A 16,107-nucleotide genomic window follows, 5' to 3' on the forward strand; every position below is an offset into this window, starting at 1 on the left:
AGGCAGAGGTTGCAGTGGGCCAAGATCACGCCACTGCACTCCAGCTTGGGTGACGGAGCAAGACTCCATCTCAAAAAAAAAAAAAAAAAGTTATCTTTCATACCAGGAGAGACAGTAAGATCCTGGGTTTCCTTTGTGGAGCCTTAAGTTCATCTAACTCAGTAGTTTCCAAACTTGCTTAAATGTCTTAGAAACCTGTTGTGCCTCACTTTAGTGGTTCTGGGATGGGGGAGTTGTCACTAGGGAATCCTGCAGGGTCCTGTCGAAAGAGTTTGAGAACTGCAGCTCTAGCTCAAGGCCTCATTTTCTGCAAGAAGGAAGTGCGGAGAAGGAATGGGTTGAAGGTGCCCTTGACCATATAGTGACTGAGCCTGGAGTAGCGTGCTGGGCTCTTGGCTCCCCCTGCAGTGTGTCACAGACCCTTCATTTAAGCAGATGTGTGTGTGTGTGTGTGTGTGTGTGTGTGTGTTTTAATACACTTTAAGTTCTAGGGTACATGTGCACAACCTGCAGGTTTGTTACATATGTATAAATGTGCCATGTTGGTGTGCTGCACCCGTTAACTCGTCATTTACATTAGGTATATCTCCTAATGCTATCCCTCCCCCTTCCCCCACCCCACGACAGGCCCCAGTGTGTGATATTCCCTAAGCAGATGTTCTTAAAGGGAAGCAGCCTTTTCTTCCTGGTGTACTCAGCTTCCCTGGCATCAAGCGTTCCCTGCAAAAGGCTTGGTGGCTCAGAATTTGGATTTTTCTTTAAACTTAAGGTGTTGTTCTCCCTAAAGAAAAATGCTGCTGCTGAGTGGAAAAATCTGCATGTCTCATGACCCTGGGTGCCGCTGTGCCACAGGTTTTTACAAGAGTTGGCAAATATGTTTTTAAAATGGAGAGGTGTGCAGGAGTGGACCAGCAAGGAAGGAGAACAGAAACCTTCTTTTTTGCAGGATGCAAAATTTGGTTTATTTGCAGACCGATGTGTTACCTTCTAAAGGACTAGCCACAAGGTTTGACCCTCAATCTAGGGTCAACACTGCTATCCATTGCTTACAGACCAGAGTGCATCTCCCACGAGGCGAAAGAGCAGGTGTAAGAAGTGGGTAAGCAGTCTGTATATTGGGGGTGTGGTGGATGGCATAGGGGGTAACTCAGTCTAATGAAAGACATCAGTGTGCCATTGGGAAAGCACAGAGGTTGCCCCCTCTTGCCCCCAGATAGTCACCTAGCTTAGAAATGCACAGATCTGGGAAAGAGAATAAGGTTCGCCTAGGTTCCCCCTAATCACAGGCGGAACTAGGACTCTGGGAGATGATCTCACCTGCCTTTCATTTCCAAGAGATCAGTAGCACTTGTGTTTTAAGAGGCGAGTCCTCCTATGAATATCTTGACCTTGAGGTTTACAAAGGACTTCCAGACTGTTTCTATGGGGTTTGCTTTTTATCAAGCTGCACTGTTTACATAAAAAAGTGCAGAACCTGGCTGGGCATGATGGCTCATGCCTGTAATCCCAGCACTTTGGGAGGCCAAAGGTGGATCACTTGAGATCAGGAGTTTGAGACCAGCCTGGCCAACATGGTAAAACCCCATATCAACTAAAATGCAAAAAAAAAAAAAAAACCAAAAACCAAAAAAAGCTAGGCATGGTGGCGGGTGCCTGTAATCCTGGCTACTTGGAAGGCTGAGGCAGGAAAATCACTTGAACCCAGGAGGCAGAGGTTGCAGTGAGCTGAGATCATGCTACTGCACTCCAACCTGAGCAATAGAGTGAGACTCAGTCCCAAAAGAAAAAAAAAAAAGTGCAGAACCCATAGACGTACTGCTGGATGGTTTTTCATAAAGTGATGAAGTGCATACCCTGTGGAACCCTAGTCAAGAAACACGTCATCTACACCCCAGGACCCCCCGGGAGCCCTTTCCAGGCCCCATCTGCCTTGTGGTGGTTCTAACGCAATGGGTTAGTCTTGCCTGCCTTTGAACTCTGGGTGAAAGGAGCCATGCAGCCTTGGCCCTTTTGAGGCTGGCTCCTTTCACTCACCACTGTCTTTGAGATTTGGGCCTGTGGCTGCGTGCAGTTGTGTTTGGTTCATTCTCGCTGTGAGTCCTATTCCCCTGTCTCCACACATAGTGGGTGTTCACAGCAGCCCCATGAAGTACACAGGGTGTGGACTGTTCCTCCTGTTTTATAAGAAAGGAAGCCCAGGCTTGGTGTTACCCACAGCACAGAGGTGGCTCTAGAGCACCCCCCATCCGACAGCTGCTGAGGAAGTGACTTGACCTTTCTAGGAGTGTCTTGTCCTCTGCCCAAGAAGTTGCCAGCAGCTTTCTCTTTAGTCTTCCAGAAGCCCCTGGCTCTCCTTTTGAGTCACTTTGACCATGACTCCTTACCAGTCAAACCCTGGGTTTTCTGAATTCCTGGAAGTGCTCTTTTAGCTGCTTTTCTGATCCCTGAACAGCAAACACTTAGCATGGGTAGCATTTTCCCCTGCCAGGCCAATGGCAGACATTACTAATCAATTGTGGGACTCCCGTTCATTGAGCCTGGACCCTGTCTTGAGTTCCAGGATTCTCGGCAGCCACTGCCATCTTTTTGGAGCTCATTCACTTAATGAAATCTTTCTGTTTTTGTAGTGCCAGGTGGTGCAAGCAGAGTTGCACTTTCTGCTGAGGAGACTTGATTTCTTATGAAAATACCAAGCAATGAAGGAAAACTGCATTTCTAAAGCATTCGTTGGCTTCCTGGACTTTTTCCCTTGCAGGTGGGGTGGCAAGGAGTGGGTGATGGGGCAGTGGCAGTTCTGGACACAGGAATCCACATTCCTTTAAGGTGTCATTTACTGCTTCCAGAATCCCACTTTCAAGGAGACTTGAAGCTAGTAAAATGAATAACTGGGCTTCTTCCCAGCCTGTGGAGGCCTCACAGTGGTAGCTTGTTAGCAGAGTCCTCAGAATATATCCAGGATAAAAATGTGACTTTGTGTAAGTCCCCAGCTTGAAACAGGATTACGTCCTGCTTCCTGGGTGATGCTACCTGGCAGAGGAGCCCAAGGGCAGGGACAGGCTCCTCGTGTCTGGGTGTGGTGCCCTGAGCCCCTTGCCCTGCTGTTTATTTCCAGAGCAGAACCCTGGGGCTCACTGGAGCAGTGACCACCTCTAATCACAAGAGCTGGTTGTACTTTTTCTTCGCAGGCTGCATAGGCTGGAGGATGGGGCTGCGGCCTCTGGAGAGTGGCGATTCCTCCCTCAGCCCCACATTTCTACCTGCTCCCCAGGGCACCTTGTTATTACAGTTCGACTGGCTGGGGTGTGTCAGGCCTCAAGCCAGCCTACCTGGTGGTTTCAAACCAGACTTAATCAAAATGTAAATACTTCTTGGGGCCAGAAAGCAGGACTGTCCAGGTGTTTGAGCAGAGGCTGCAGAGCCTGGGAACCGCAGGAGAAGGTGGGGGCCTGGCGGGCTCCTTCCACACAGAGGCCTGGGGTTCCCTGGGGCCCCTCTGTCAGGGGCTTCTGGAGCAGCTTCTGTCCCCACATGACCAATATCACCCTCTGCCCTACTGCTGTATATGCACGCTGTCACTGGGGCAAAGGTAGTGCTGGTGACAGCACCTGCTCCCCTTCTCCATCCCTGAAGGAAGATGGCTTAGAGGTTGATGGATCGAATATCTTGCATTTTAGAGAGGCGGGACCTCAAGGCTCAGAGAGGGTCTGTGACCCTCGTGAGGTTGCACAGTGGGCAGGAGCGCAGAGAGGTGCACTCGTGGAGGGTGAGCCATGTGTCCGGTATTTATTGTTCTAGGATCAGCAGTGACCAGGGCATATGCAGGCTCTGCCCCGGGGGCAGGATGGTGAATTGAGAGTAAAACACTAGTTGGACCAGATCATGTTATATCTGTAAACAGATGATCTATACATGTGTAAACTAATAACGTCTGATAGTGATGAGTACTCTGTAGTGGATGAGGTGCAGCAGGATTAGATGACAGAATGAGATAGATTCAGTGGGGGTGGAGGTGTTACCTTAGATGGGGCCTGGGGAGCCTCCAAGTGTGGGTGTGTGGAGGTCATATTAGTTGAGACGTAGTTGTCAGAAAAGGGATGGTCAGGCAGGGGCACAGCCAGCAGGGCAAAGGCTGGGCAATGAGCATGAGCCGCAAGGGTCTCTATGGGCCGGGAGGAGCTCAGAGTGTCTGGAGTGGAGTGTGGGCCCCAGGGCATAGTGGTTGTGGGGGAGTCACGGGAGGCATTTGGACTTGATTCTAAACCTGTTGGGAAGTCATTGGAGGATTTCAAATGAGAGAATTCCATGATTTGCTTTGGGTTTGCATAACTCTGGCTGCTGGGTGGAGATAGTTTGAAGGGGGCAAGAACGGAGGTGGGAGGGGAGGAGGCTGGTCCAGGTGAGGATGCTGGCCTGGTCCAGTGGCAGCCATGGGGCCATAGGGAGGGGGACAGGTATGGATTTCACTGCAGAGCCCAGACTGGGGATGGATCCAGTGTGGCATGGAAGGTCGGGGAGGGAAAGTGAAGGACCCCAGCTGTCCCTTGGGTTTGGTGCTCAACTAGGGCTCCTTTGATCACTCATCTCCCACTGCATGGTGTCCCTACAGCCAGACTTAGGGTCCTTGCCTACCCTAAAGCGCCAGGGTGGTGCTGGCCCTGCGTCTTCAGGATCATCTGGGAAGGGTTGACTCACCTGCCTTTCTGGATCCAGAAGGCGGAGGGTGTGGTGTTACCTGGTGCTGGGGATGTTGGAAAACTCAGAACCTGGGCTTTATCTTGACTGTGTTTAGTGACTCAGCACAAATCTAGAGACATGACCAAGAGGCAGCTTTGAACAGCCCTGGCTGAAGGGCTGGAGCAGTGGGATGATGTGGCCTGTGGAGGAAGGAAACCTCCACCTGGAACCTTGAGGGGAAAGCAGGGTAACAACAGTATGCTAACTGTGTGAGCTGCTTTTTTTTTTTTTTTTTTTTTTCTGACAAGGTCTTACTCTGTTGCCCAGGCTGGAGTGCAGTGGCATGATGTCGGCTCACTGCAACCTCCGCCTCCTAGGGTTCAAGCAATTCTCCCTGCCTCAGCCTCCCAAGTAGCTGGGATTACAGGCATGTGCCACCGTGCCTGGCTAATTTGCTGCTGTCTGTTGAGTGCTCACTGCGCATGGGCTTCTGTGCATTTCCCCGTCATTCCTCACAACCCTAGGCAGCAACATTGACATTCTTCTTCCCATTTCGTGGATGCAGAAACTGAGGCTCAAAGAGCTTTTGGCCTAAGGTCACCCACCTAGCGAGCAGCTGAGCTCACCCACAGGCCCCTGAGTCCCGATTTAGGGAGTCTATAACCAGCACCCAACACTGTCACCAGCGCATCACGCTGCCCACTCACCAGCCATCCACCAAGGGCTGGCTCTTTGCCTGTCTCTGTCTAGGGGTGGGGCATGAGAACCGACCCCATGCAGTCCCCACCCAGAGATGCTTGCCCTGTGCACGCAGATGCGGACCAGCAGGGCATTTGCAGAAAGGCAGTTGTTCGCTTAATGAGGGGTGTTTGGGCAACTCCCTCCTGCTCTCCCTCCCTCCCTCCCTTGCTCTTTTCTTCCTCCTTTTCTTCCCTTCCTTCTCCTCTCCCTGTTTTTCTTTCGTCTCTCCCTTCCCTCTCTCCTCTCCCACCCCCTCCCTTCTCTTCTTTCCATCTCTCCCTGCAGTTTTTCTTTTGCTGACACATCTTTCTGAAAAATCCTGGGTGTCTGGCTGTGGGGAGCTGCAGGAAAGCCCAGATGAGATCTCCTGAGCCTCACCTTGTGGTCGGCAGCAAGGACTTGACCTAGAACCTCTGACCTTCCACCTCCCTGGGCCCTGAGCTCCAGGGTCCCGTGGTCCTCCAAGGCTGTGGGAACCTGTGGTCCCCTCCCTTGCCTTTCCTCTCTTCGCTGACAGAACAAGGGGCTGGCAGAAGACATGTCAGGTGCTTCTCAGAAACCTGGGGGAAGATGGGCTCAGCATGACCTGCTTCTGGGGTGACGCCTCTGCTCACTCACGTATTCAAGCATTCACTCATTCACAGACCTGTCAGAGGTCTGCTGTGTGCCAGGCACATGTCCTAGGCACTGACGAGCAAAATGGACGTGGTCCCTGTCCTCTTGGGTGGAAACCCAATAAAGACATAAGTGAAAATCTGCTGACAAATTTTGATAACTGCTTTTTCAAAGCCAGACACTGACTGAGGAGTGGTGGGAGAGAGCCGTGTGGGTATAACTCAGATTGATTGATTGGGGATGATCAGGGAAGGACAAGACCCTAAGACCTGAGGACTTGGCCGGGTGAAGTGGGGGCAGCAGTAAAGTGCCACTCCCCAGGAGACACATGTAAGTGCCCAGAGCAACGTCATTTGAGAGGTAAAAACCTGGAAGACCTAACCTACGTGTCTCTCAACAAGAGAGTGGATGGAGGAATTATTTTGACAAAACCTGTGGGTATGCAGGTTTAAAGAAATTTTGTTCTCATTCTGTAAGCTTGAAATGTTTCATTGCAAAAAAGTGATTCTGGAAGTGTGTATCTAGCAGAGGAAATGACATATGCAAAGGCCCTGAGGCAGAAAATAACTCCCAGTGAGGAAGCAGGTGATGGCCTCACCACTGTACTTCCGGTATCTCTGCTCTCAGCCACCCCTGAGACCATGGAAAGGCCCTGTGTTGAGCCCTTGGAAGGCCTCCCTGGGAGTCCTGGGTGTCAGCTGGAGGACTGTGTGATGGTGAGGGAGTCAAACCACTGGGGCAGTGCCCGCCTGGGCTGGATTTGGGGGAGGGGGGAGCCTTTTGGGTGAGTCAGCCCTCTCTGGTTGGAAACAGCAGAGTCTAGTTGAGGCTCTGCCAAGGACCCGTGGTGATTCTTGTCGCCTTTTGTGGAGAAATTTGCCCGCTAACAGTCCATCTGTGTGAGGTGAGTCACTGTTTCCCCCGTTTTGTTGATTGCAGACACCTCTGTGTGAGTCTGTTCAGCCTGAACTGTACACCCTGATAAACTTCAGTGCCTGGACAAGCAAGCTTCCTGTGTGCTTCAGCTTGGGGCACATGTGTGCTTCTTCTTGGATTTTCTGAAACTTGGTCAGGGACTCCTGGACTATGATTGCAGATTGAGAGCCACTGAACCATTCCAGGTCCTGCTTTTTGATGTGAAATGGAAGCGCAGAGTGGGGATGTGTCCAAACCCACACTGAGATCACACAGCGAGGGAAGGAAGCCGGGGTCCTGGCTGACACTTGTGGGGCAGAGCACCTTCTCTTGGCCCGAACATGGGTTTTGGTGTCCCTAGCCAAGATTTGTTCTGCTGACTTCTCGTGGGGAAAGAGGTGTCACATCTGCCTGGGCCCCTGAGCCTGGTGGGTGGGGTGTGAGGATCTGGCTGGGGCCGCTGCACCTGCAGGTGTTTCCTGCAGACATTCTGCTGGGGAGCACTTCCCCTCTTCTCCCTCCAGGTGACTCACCAGCTGCAGTGTCCTCTAGCGTCTACTAGGTGCAGGGCACTGGGGAGACATGGGGGATGCTTCTTTGGGCTCGTCTGTACCAGGTATGGTTATAGAGTACTGGGGGTTGCCTAAAAAAATGCTGTGTGACCTGGATGGCTCATTTTTTCTCCGTGGGCCTCTGGGTGTCCAGCCGTCAGTGAGGGACAGGCGTGGGTGATCACCAAGGTTCCTCTCAGCTCTGATGTCATTCATTCTGAGCTGGGTGGAGAGTAGGGGATAATTGCAGCCCTTATTCACTGAACTTTCTTAACTATGCTAAATGCTTTACGTGCATCAGCTCATTGACGCCTGTATCTATGAGGTTACAAAGGAGTCAGTTGAAGCACAGAGAGGTTGAGTAAATTTCCTGGAGTCACACAGCTAGTAAATTACATAGCTGGGTTTAAACCCAGGCAGTCTGGCCCTGGAGCATGCAGTCTTAATCACTGCATGATTAAGGCTGAATCATGGTCCCCTAAAGATGTCGTATCCGAATCCCTGCAACTTGTGAATATGTTACCTACCTGATAAAAGGCACTTTTCAGATGTGATTAAGTTAAGGCTCTTGAGATGGAGAGGTTATCCAGGGATATCAGGTGGGCCCAGAGAAATCACAAGGGACCCGATTAGAGGGAGAGTTGACTGTGCCTGTGAAAAGGAGTTCAGAGTGATGCAGCTTGAGAAAGACCTGACCAGCAACTGCTGGTTTTGAAGGTGGAGGAAGGGCCATGAATTGAGCCAAGGAACAGAGGTGGCCTGTAGATTCTCCCCTGGAGCCTCCAGAAGGAACACCGCCCTGCTGACATCTGGATTTAGCCCGGTGAATCTGATTCCAGGCTTCTGACTTCTAGAACTGTAGGATAATACATTTGTGTCTATAGCACTCCATTTGTGCTATTAATAACTTGTTACTGAAGCAAGAGGAAACTCATGCAGCCATGCTCTACTCTGGTCTCCTGGTGGCGAGCCCTCCTTTCTGCATACACACTGGATTTTGAATTCTGAGGGGTAAAAACCTCATCTTCCCAACAGAGCCCTCCTTGGCCATTTTACAATTCAAGAAGCGTTTTCTAGGAAGCCTTTTGAAGCCCCACTGCCTTGCCCCAGTTTGCTCTGTTGTGTCACAGGAATGAGGTGGGGAGAGTACAAAGGGAAAGGGTCATGGGGAACCTGGGGCCCCAACCTATACCCTGCCTCTATGAGGCTCCATCTGAGCACCCACCTCTCCAGGTATCATCCTTGGTCCCCTGGGAGTGGGCACCCATGGCGGGTCTGCACTGTATGCCCAGCGCGTCTTTGTAGGCCAAGCCTGCGGGGTCAGAGCTGGGTCTAAGGCTGCTCCCCAGGCCCTTGCAGGAACATAAGTGCCCGGGTTTATCTTTGGGTACCAGAGCTGTGCCCACAGCAGCTCCTGTTTGGATCTGGATCAGGGTCAGGCCCCCATCACTGACCGTGCACCCCAGGCACGCCTCACCCTGCCCCGGCCTCAGCTTCCTGATCTACAAAATGGGTGTCATACTGCAGCCCTGCTGAAATTGTGTGCTTGTGGTAGAAGTGACTGGGAAGAACTCTGCGTGTGGCAAAGGCCCTCGCTGCTGCTTTGGTACAGTCATCTGTGGGGTCATCTGTGATGTATGGGCCAGGCGTGTGCTCCCTCAGAATCCTCTCTGGGTCCCCTGACTCCTCCCCGGGAGCAGCCCACTCCATGGGGCTTCCCTTGGCCCCAAGTGCTTGAAGGGAAAGGTGAACACAGTGAGGGTGACAAAGTTAGGAGGCATGTGTTTTTCTTCCCGGTGACGTTGGGCTGGTCAGCCCACTTCTTCATAGCTTCAGTGTCTTCTCCTGTGCCATGCGGTGGGGGAGCTTTCTTATGCGTCGTTCTGAGGATTAGAGACAATGGCTGCACAGGCACCATGGCTGCCATGCTCAGGCCTGCCCTCGCCCCTGACCCCTAGGCCAGCTGCTTCCTGGTTCCAGGGGGCCAGGAGGAGGATCTTAGTGTTAGCCTGAGATCCTGGGCAGGTCCAGTTCTGAGGCAGGGGAGCCCTGTATGGATTCGGGGAATGCTGGCAGGATGGCCTGCCAGCCCCCTTCTCCCCACTTCCCAGATGGAGCTGAAGGGAAAGGACTCTTCCCTGAGGGAGGCAGATCTTCCCAGGGCCTGTCTGGGAGCTCCCTCCAGTGAGGAGGCTGGTACTGAGGCTGGGAGGGCTGGTGCCCAGGTCCCGGGCTCTTGAGCCTAGATGGAAACTGGGGCCACCTTCGGAGTTCTTGCCACATCCCTGCAGGGCTGGTGCATGAGGGACGGTGTGGTCTCTAAGAAGAGAGGGTTCAGCCCAAGGGTCACCTCCTTCAGGAAGCCTTCCCTGATTCCGCAGGCAGGGTTGATTGCACCTCCCCTGTGCCCCCTCACCCCCCTCTTCCTCTAGTATTGTCACCTGGCATGGGTCAGTGCCACCCACGAGCCTGTGAGTTCTTGTAGGGCAGGGGCCACGTGCCAAGCACCAAATAGGTCCTCAGTATGATTCTGCACGGTGGATGGAAGAACTTTGGGGGAGGCAGAGCCGAGCTCAGTAAGGCCTTGGTGGGAGGGAAGCATTCTGAGTCCAATGGGAGTGTTGAGGGAGGTTGAATCAAGGACAAGGAAGGGTCCTTTCATCCCCCGGGTCCTGTGACCCTATGTGAGATCAAGAGTCAGGTCAGAGTAATGGCGACAGCTCACATTTACTGAGTGCTAACTGGTGCTAACCACAATCTCACTTAGGCCCTAGCAGCCTTCTTAAGAGGGTGGTGTTTCCCCATTTTACGCTTGAACAATCTGAAGCTCAGAGAGGGTAAGCAGCTTGCCTGGGGTCACACAGCTATGGACAGAGACCAGATGAGAACCCTCATCTCTGTGTTGGAATCCCCTCTACAGGTGCCTCTGTGCTGTGCTGGTGTTTGCTTTTGTGGCTTCAGACTTTGGGGGAACTTTCTTAGGACCCAGCTCTTGCTTGTCCCTTGAGCCAGTGTCATCCTTGTGGACTGGGAGTTAAGAACCAGGCATTCTTAGGCTAAAATCCCAGCTCAGCCTCTCAGCAGCTGTGTGCCCAGACCCCTGTCCTCTCTGGGCTTGTTTCCTCCTCTGCAAAACCAATCTACTTTACTGTAGGGTCATGAGGCCCAGAGACTATGGAGGTGGAGCATGGAGGCCAGGGCCTGGTTCATCCTAGCGTCTCCGTGGCGCAGGCTTCCCAGGCCTTGTGTGTACACGATCATGTCCACATGGTAATTAATGTACCTGAGTGCTGAGCAGGTTTTGATTGGCCGGGATCTCTACAGCGTTTGTTTAGCTTCTTTGAAATAGGGGATGCAAAAATTCAGGGGAAAGCAGAAGTAATTAGTACTCACAGGAAAATGCAAATATTTTTATGAGTATCCTATGAAAAATTGTATTTTTCCTGAGCAAGTAGTCCTGTTTATTTCTCCAACAGAATTGCCACAGTTGCAGCAGGGGCTGACCTACAACTGCCAGGAGCATTTCTCAGGTGTCCACTCATCTCCCTTCCCCTGGCTTTCTCTTCCCCTTTAACCCAGAGAAAACATTATGAAGCAAAAGTGACCAAATTTGGGCCTTGCTGAGAGAAGGGGATTACTCTTGTAGTGAAAAGTCAATTTTTGTGGGCAGACTTTTCTCAACTGTGAAAACCAGAATGGGCAAAAACATCGTGAACACAAAAATACATTAAAAAATTATTTTCCTTGGAAAGAACTTTTTTTTTCCAGTTCTGCTACTTCTTGGGAAAAGACATTTTTAAGAAGATCAATAGTGTTGCAAGAGGACTAGGGGTCTCCTTTCTCCTAAGAGATGTAGAGGGATAGAGGGAAAAGGAGGGAAGCCCCAGGCAGGGCAGGGTTGGGGAGTTGGGATGCAGAGCAAGAGGGCTTAAAATGGGATGAGTGCCCACCTCATGCCTCTCACAGTGTGAGGGCTTCAAGCACATTTTCGAATCTACCCTTACAAAGGGCATTTGGTTATTAAGCCAATTAGGAAACTGTGGTTCAGAGAGGTTGGGGAAGTGGCCTGTGGTTATTCAGCTTGTGGACAGAAGAGTCAGCAGCCCAGCCCTCCCTGTCTGATGAGAGCCCCTTCTCTTTCCACACTGCCCTAGAAGAAGGAGCTCTTGATCCAGGGCTGGGTCAACAGACACAGTGAGATGGGAAGAGGCACACCCAGGGGAAGGGCTGTGTGTACCCTCCGCCTTGCTGGGAAGGTGGTTGTATTCCCTTTTTCAGAGCAGAAAATGGAGGCGCAGAGATTATGGTGTGCAGTGTGGCTTATTTGTTGTTGTTTCTAAGTCCATTTGGAAATGATTTCTTCCCTTCCGGTCCTGCCTCCCCCATCTGTTTATCCATCCGTCCATTCATCAGAGATTGATGGAGCTTTTGCTATGTCCAAGCACTGTTCTAGGTGTCTCAGAGACAGGGATACCCACTCACATGAAGTCTGCATTCCAACGGGAGGTGAGGCAGAGCCTGGCAGGAAGCAATGAGCAGAATAACTCAGGAGGCCACGCAGAACGCTTGCTGCAGGGTGATGTGTGCCTGGGACTTAGAAATTAACAGTAAAAGAAAGACAGAGGGGTCCTGAGATGGGGGCAGTGGGTGGGGGCAGGTTGTAGGATTAAAAAGGGCCAGTAGAGGCCTAGCATGGTGACTCACACCTGTAATCCCAGCAATTTGGGAGGCCGAGGCAGGTGGATCACTTGAGCTCAGGAGTTTGAGATCAGCCTGGGCAACATGGCAAAACCCCATCTCTACTAAAAATACAAACATTAGCTGGGCGTGGTGGTGCACGCCTGTAGTCTCAGCTACTCAGGAAGCTGAGGTGGGAGAATCACTTGAACCCAGTGGGTGGAGGTTGCAGTGAACTGAGATCGCTCTACCACTGCACTCCAGCCTGGGTGACAGAGCAAGACTGTTTCCAAAAAAAAAAAAAAAAAAGTGAGTAGAGGATTTTCCTTCCTAGTGACAGAAATGTTTTAAATGTTTTGGAACTAAACGGAGGTGTTGGAAGCACAACACTGAGTGTACTGAATGCTACTGAATTGTTCACTTTTTTTTTTTTTTTTTTTTTTTGAGACGGAGTCTTGCTCTGTCGCCCAGGCTGGAGTAGAGTGGTGCGATCTCAGCTCCACTGCAAGCTCCACCTCCCGGGTTTACGCCATTCTCCTGCCTCAGCCTCCTGAGTAGCTGGGACTACAGCCACCCACCGCTAATTTTTGTTTTTGTATTTTTAGTAGAGATGGGGTTTCACTGTGTTAGCCAGGATGGTCTCGATCTCCTGACCTCGTGTGGTGATCCGCCCGCCTCGGCCTCCCAAAGTGCTGGGATTACAGGAGTGAGCCTCTGCAGCCAGCCTAAATTATTCACTTTAAAATGGTTAATATTAAGTGAATTTCATTTCAATAAATGATTATTTTTTAATGGTGATCAGGGTCAGCCTCATGGAGAAAGTGAGAGCTGTGCAAAAGCTGCAAGGAGGCAAAACCTGTTAACCTGAGGCGGTTTTCTCCCAAGGAGCAGGAAGAGGATTCCAGGCAGAGGGAGCAGCCGGAGCAGCCAGAGCGGAGAAAATGAGACCAGCTGTACTTCCAGAGCCCAATCCAGCCACTGCCTGTTTTTGTAAATAAAGTTTTATGGGAATACAGCCGTGCTCATTTGTCTGCATACTGTCTCCGTGACCCAGAGACCCTATCTGGCCCTTTGCAGAAAAAATCCTCAGGCAGGAACGTGCCTGGGGTGTTTGAGGAGAAGAGTGTGGCTGGAATGGAGTGAGTAGAGGCGAGAGTGGGAGGAGATGAGGTCAGGGAGGCAGTAGGGGCCGAATCATGGTGCCCCCGTGAGACTTCCTCCTTCCTGTGGCATCCCTGGCAATGTTGGGACAGACGCTGGCATCATGCTGATGGGGAAGCTCTGGAAGTATGTGTGTGTATGTAGGGCATAATAGGGTAGAGACATAGTTGAACTTAGAGTCAGATGTCAGAGGACCTAGTCTTGAGACGTGCTGTTTGTCCCTTGCCAGCTCTGTGTCCTCAGTTCTCTCACCCACAGAGCCTGATGGTGATGGTGATGATAGTGGTGATGGTGGTGGTAATGGTGGTAGTGATGGTGGTAATGGTGGTGCTGGTGGCTGTGGTGATGGTGATGGTGGTGGTAATGGTGCTGGTAGTGGTGATGGTGGTGGTAATGGTAGTGGTGACGGTGGTGATAGTGGTGGTAGTGGTGATGATGGTGGTGGTGATGGTGGTGATGATGGTGGTGATGATGGTGGTGGTGATGGTGATGGTAATGGTAGTGGTGATGGTGGTGATGATGGTGGTGGTGATGGTGATGGTAATGGTGGTGGTGATGGTGGTGGTGATGGTGGTGGTAATAGTGGTGATGGTGATGATGGTGATGGTAGTGGTGTTGGTGGTGGTAATGGTGGTGATGATGGTGGTGGTGATGGTGGTGGTGATGGTGATGGTAATGGTGGTGGTGATGGTGGTGGTGATGGTGGTGGTAATAGTGGTGATGGTGATGATGGTGATGGTAGTGGTGATGGTGGTGGTGGTGATGGTGGTGGTAATGGTGGTGATGATGGTGGTGATAATGGTAGTGGTGATGGTGGTGGTAATGGTGGTGGTGATGGTGGTGGTGATGATGGTGGTAATGGTAGTGGTGATGGTGATGATGGTGGTGGTAATGGTGGTGATGATGGTGATGGTAATGGTAGTGGTGATGGTGGTGATGGTGATGATGGTGGTGGTGGTGGTGGTGGTGGTAATGGTGGTGATGATGGTGGTGATAATGGTAGTGGTGATGGTGGTAATGGTGGTGGTGATAGTGGTGGTAATGATGGTGGTAATGGTAGTGGTGATGGTGATGATGGTGGTGGTGATGGTGGTGATGGTGGTGGTAATGGTGGTGGTGATGGTGGTGGTGATGATGGTGGTAATGGTGGTGGTGATGGTGATGATGGTGGTGGTAATGGTGGTGATGATGGTGATGGTAATGGTAGTGGTGATGGTGGTGATGGTGGTGGTAATGGTGGTGGTGATGGTGATGGTGATGATGGTAGTGGTAATGGTGGTGGTGATGGTGATGATGGTGGTGGTAGTGGTGGTGGTGATGGTGATGATGGTGGTGATAATGGTAGTGGTGGTGGTGATGGTGGTGTTGGTGGTGGTAATGGTAGTGGTGATGGTGGTAATGGTGGTGGTGATGGTGGTAATGATGGTGGTAATGGTAGTGGTGATGGTGATGATAATGGTGGTGATGATGGTGATGGTAATGGTAGTGGTGATGGTGGTGGTGATGGTGGTGGTAATGGTGGTGGTGATGGTGGTGGTGATGGTGGTGGTAATGGTGGTGATGATGGTGGTGGTGATGGTGGTGGTGATGGTGGTGGTAATGGTGGTGATGATGGTGGTGGTGATGGTGGTGGTGATGGTGGTGGTGATGGTGGTGGTAATGGTGGTGATGGTGGTGGTGATGGTGGTGGTGATGGTGGTGGTGATGGTGGTGGTAATGGTGGTGATGATGGTGGTGGTAATGGTGGTGGTGATGGTAATGGTAGTGGTGATGGTGATGGCGATGATGGTGGTGGTAATGGTGGTGGTGGTGGTGATGGTGGTGGTAATGGTGGTAATGATGGTGATGGTAATGGTAGTGGTGATGGTGGTGGAGATGATGGTGGTGGTAATGGTGGTGGTGATGGTGGTGGTAATGGTGGTGGTGATGGTAATGGTAGTGGTGATGGTGATGGTGATGATGGTGGTGGTAATGGTGGTGGTGATGGTGATGATGGTGGTGGTAGTGGTGGTGGTGATGGTGATGATGGTGGTGATAATGGTAGTGGTGGTGGTGATGGTGGTGTTGGTGGTGGTAATGGTAGTGGTGATGGTGGTAATGGTGGTGGTGATGGTGGTAATGATGGTGGTAATGGTAGTGGTGATGGTGATGATAATGGTGGTGATGATGGTGATGGTAATGGTAGTGGTGATGGTGGTGGTGATGGTGGTGGTGATGGTGGTGGTAATGGTGGTGGTGATGGTGGTGGTGATGGTGGTGGTAATGGTGGTGATGATGGTGGTGGTGATGGTGGTGGTGATGGTGGTGGTGATGGTGGTGATGATGGTGGTGGTGATGGTGGTGGTGATGGTGGTGGTGATGGTGGTGGTAATGGTGGTGATGATGGTGGTGGTAATGGTGGTGGTGATGGTAATGGTAGTGGTGATGGTGATGGCGATGATGGTGGTGGTAATGGTGGTGGTGGTGGTGATGGTGGTGGTAATGGTGGTAATGATGGTGATGGTAATGGTAGTGGTGATGGTGGTGGAGATGATGGTGGTGGTAATGGTGGTGGTGATGGTGGTGGTAATGGTGGTGGTGATGGTAATGGTAGTGGTGATGGTGATGGTGATGATGGTGGTGGTAATGGTGGTGGTGGTGGTGATGGTGGTGGTGGCAATGGTAGTGGTGGTGGTGATGGGGAGGGTGGTGGTGATGATGGTGGTAATGGTAGTGGTGGTGGCAATGGCTACATTTAGTGGCACCTATGAGGTGCTAGGTATTTTGCATATGG

General features: G+C 51.5%; 2 protein-coding genes across 7 annotated transcripts in view; one reads left to right on the forward strand and one right to left on the reverse strand.

Annotated features, from left to right (window-relative positions):
- GRK5 (G protein-coupled receptor kinase 5) overlaps nt 1-16,107 on the forward strand; it is a 251,111-nt gene that overhangs the window by 91,717 nt on the left and 143,287 nt on the right.
- LOC134762021 (uncharacterized) lies at nt 13,960-16,020 on the reverse strand (the record flags this gene model as incomplete). The annotated part of the gene is made up of 2 exons (XM_063727454.1): nt 13,960-14,511; nt 15,535-16,020. Coding segments are annotated over 2 exons (1,038 nt in total), but the record flags the coding sequence as incomplete, so codon positions are not given.

The sequence above is a fragment of the Pongo abelii genome, chromosome 8 (assembly GCF_028885655.2).
Source record: "Pongo abelii isolate AG06213 chromosome 8, NHGRI_mPonAbe1-v2.0_pri, whole genome shotgun sequence".
In the NCBI taxonomy this organism is placed as follows: domain Eukaryota; kingdom Metazoa; phylum Chordata; class Mammalia; order Primates; family Hominidae; genus Pongo; species Pongo abelii.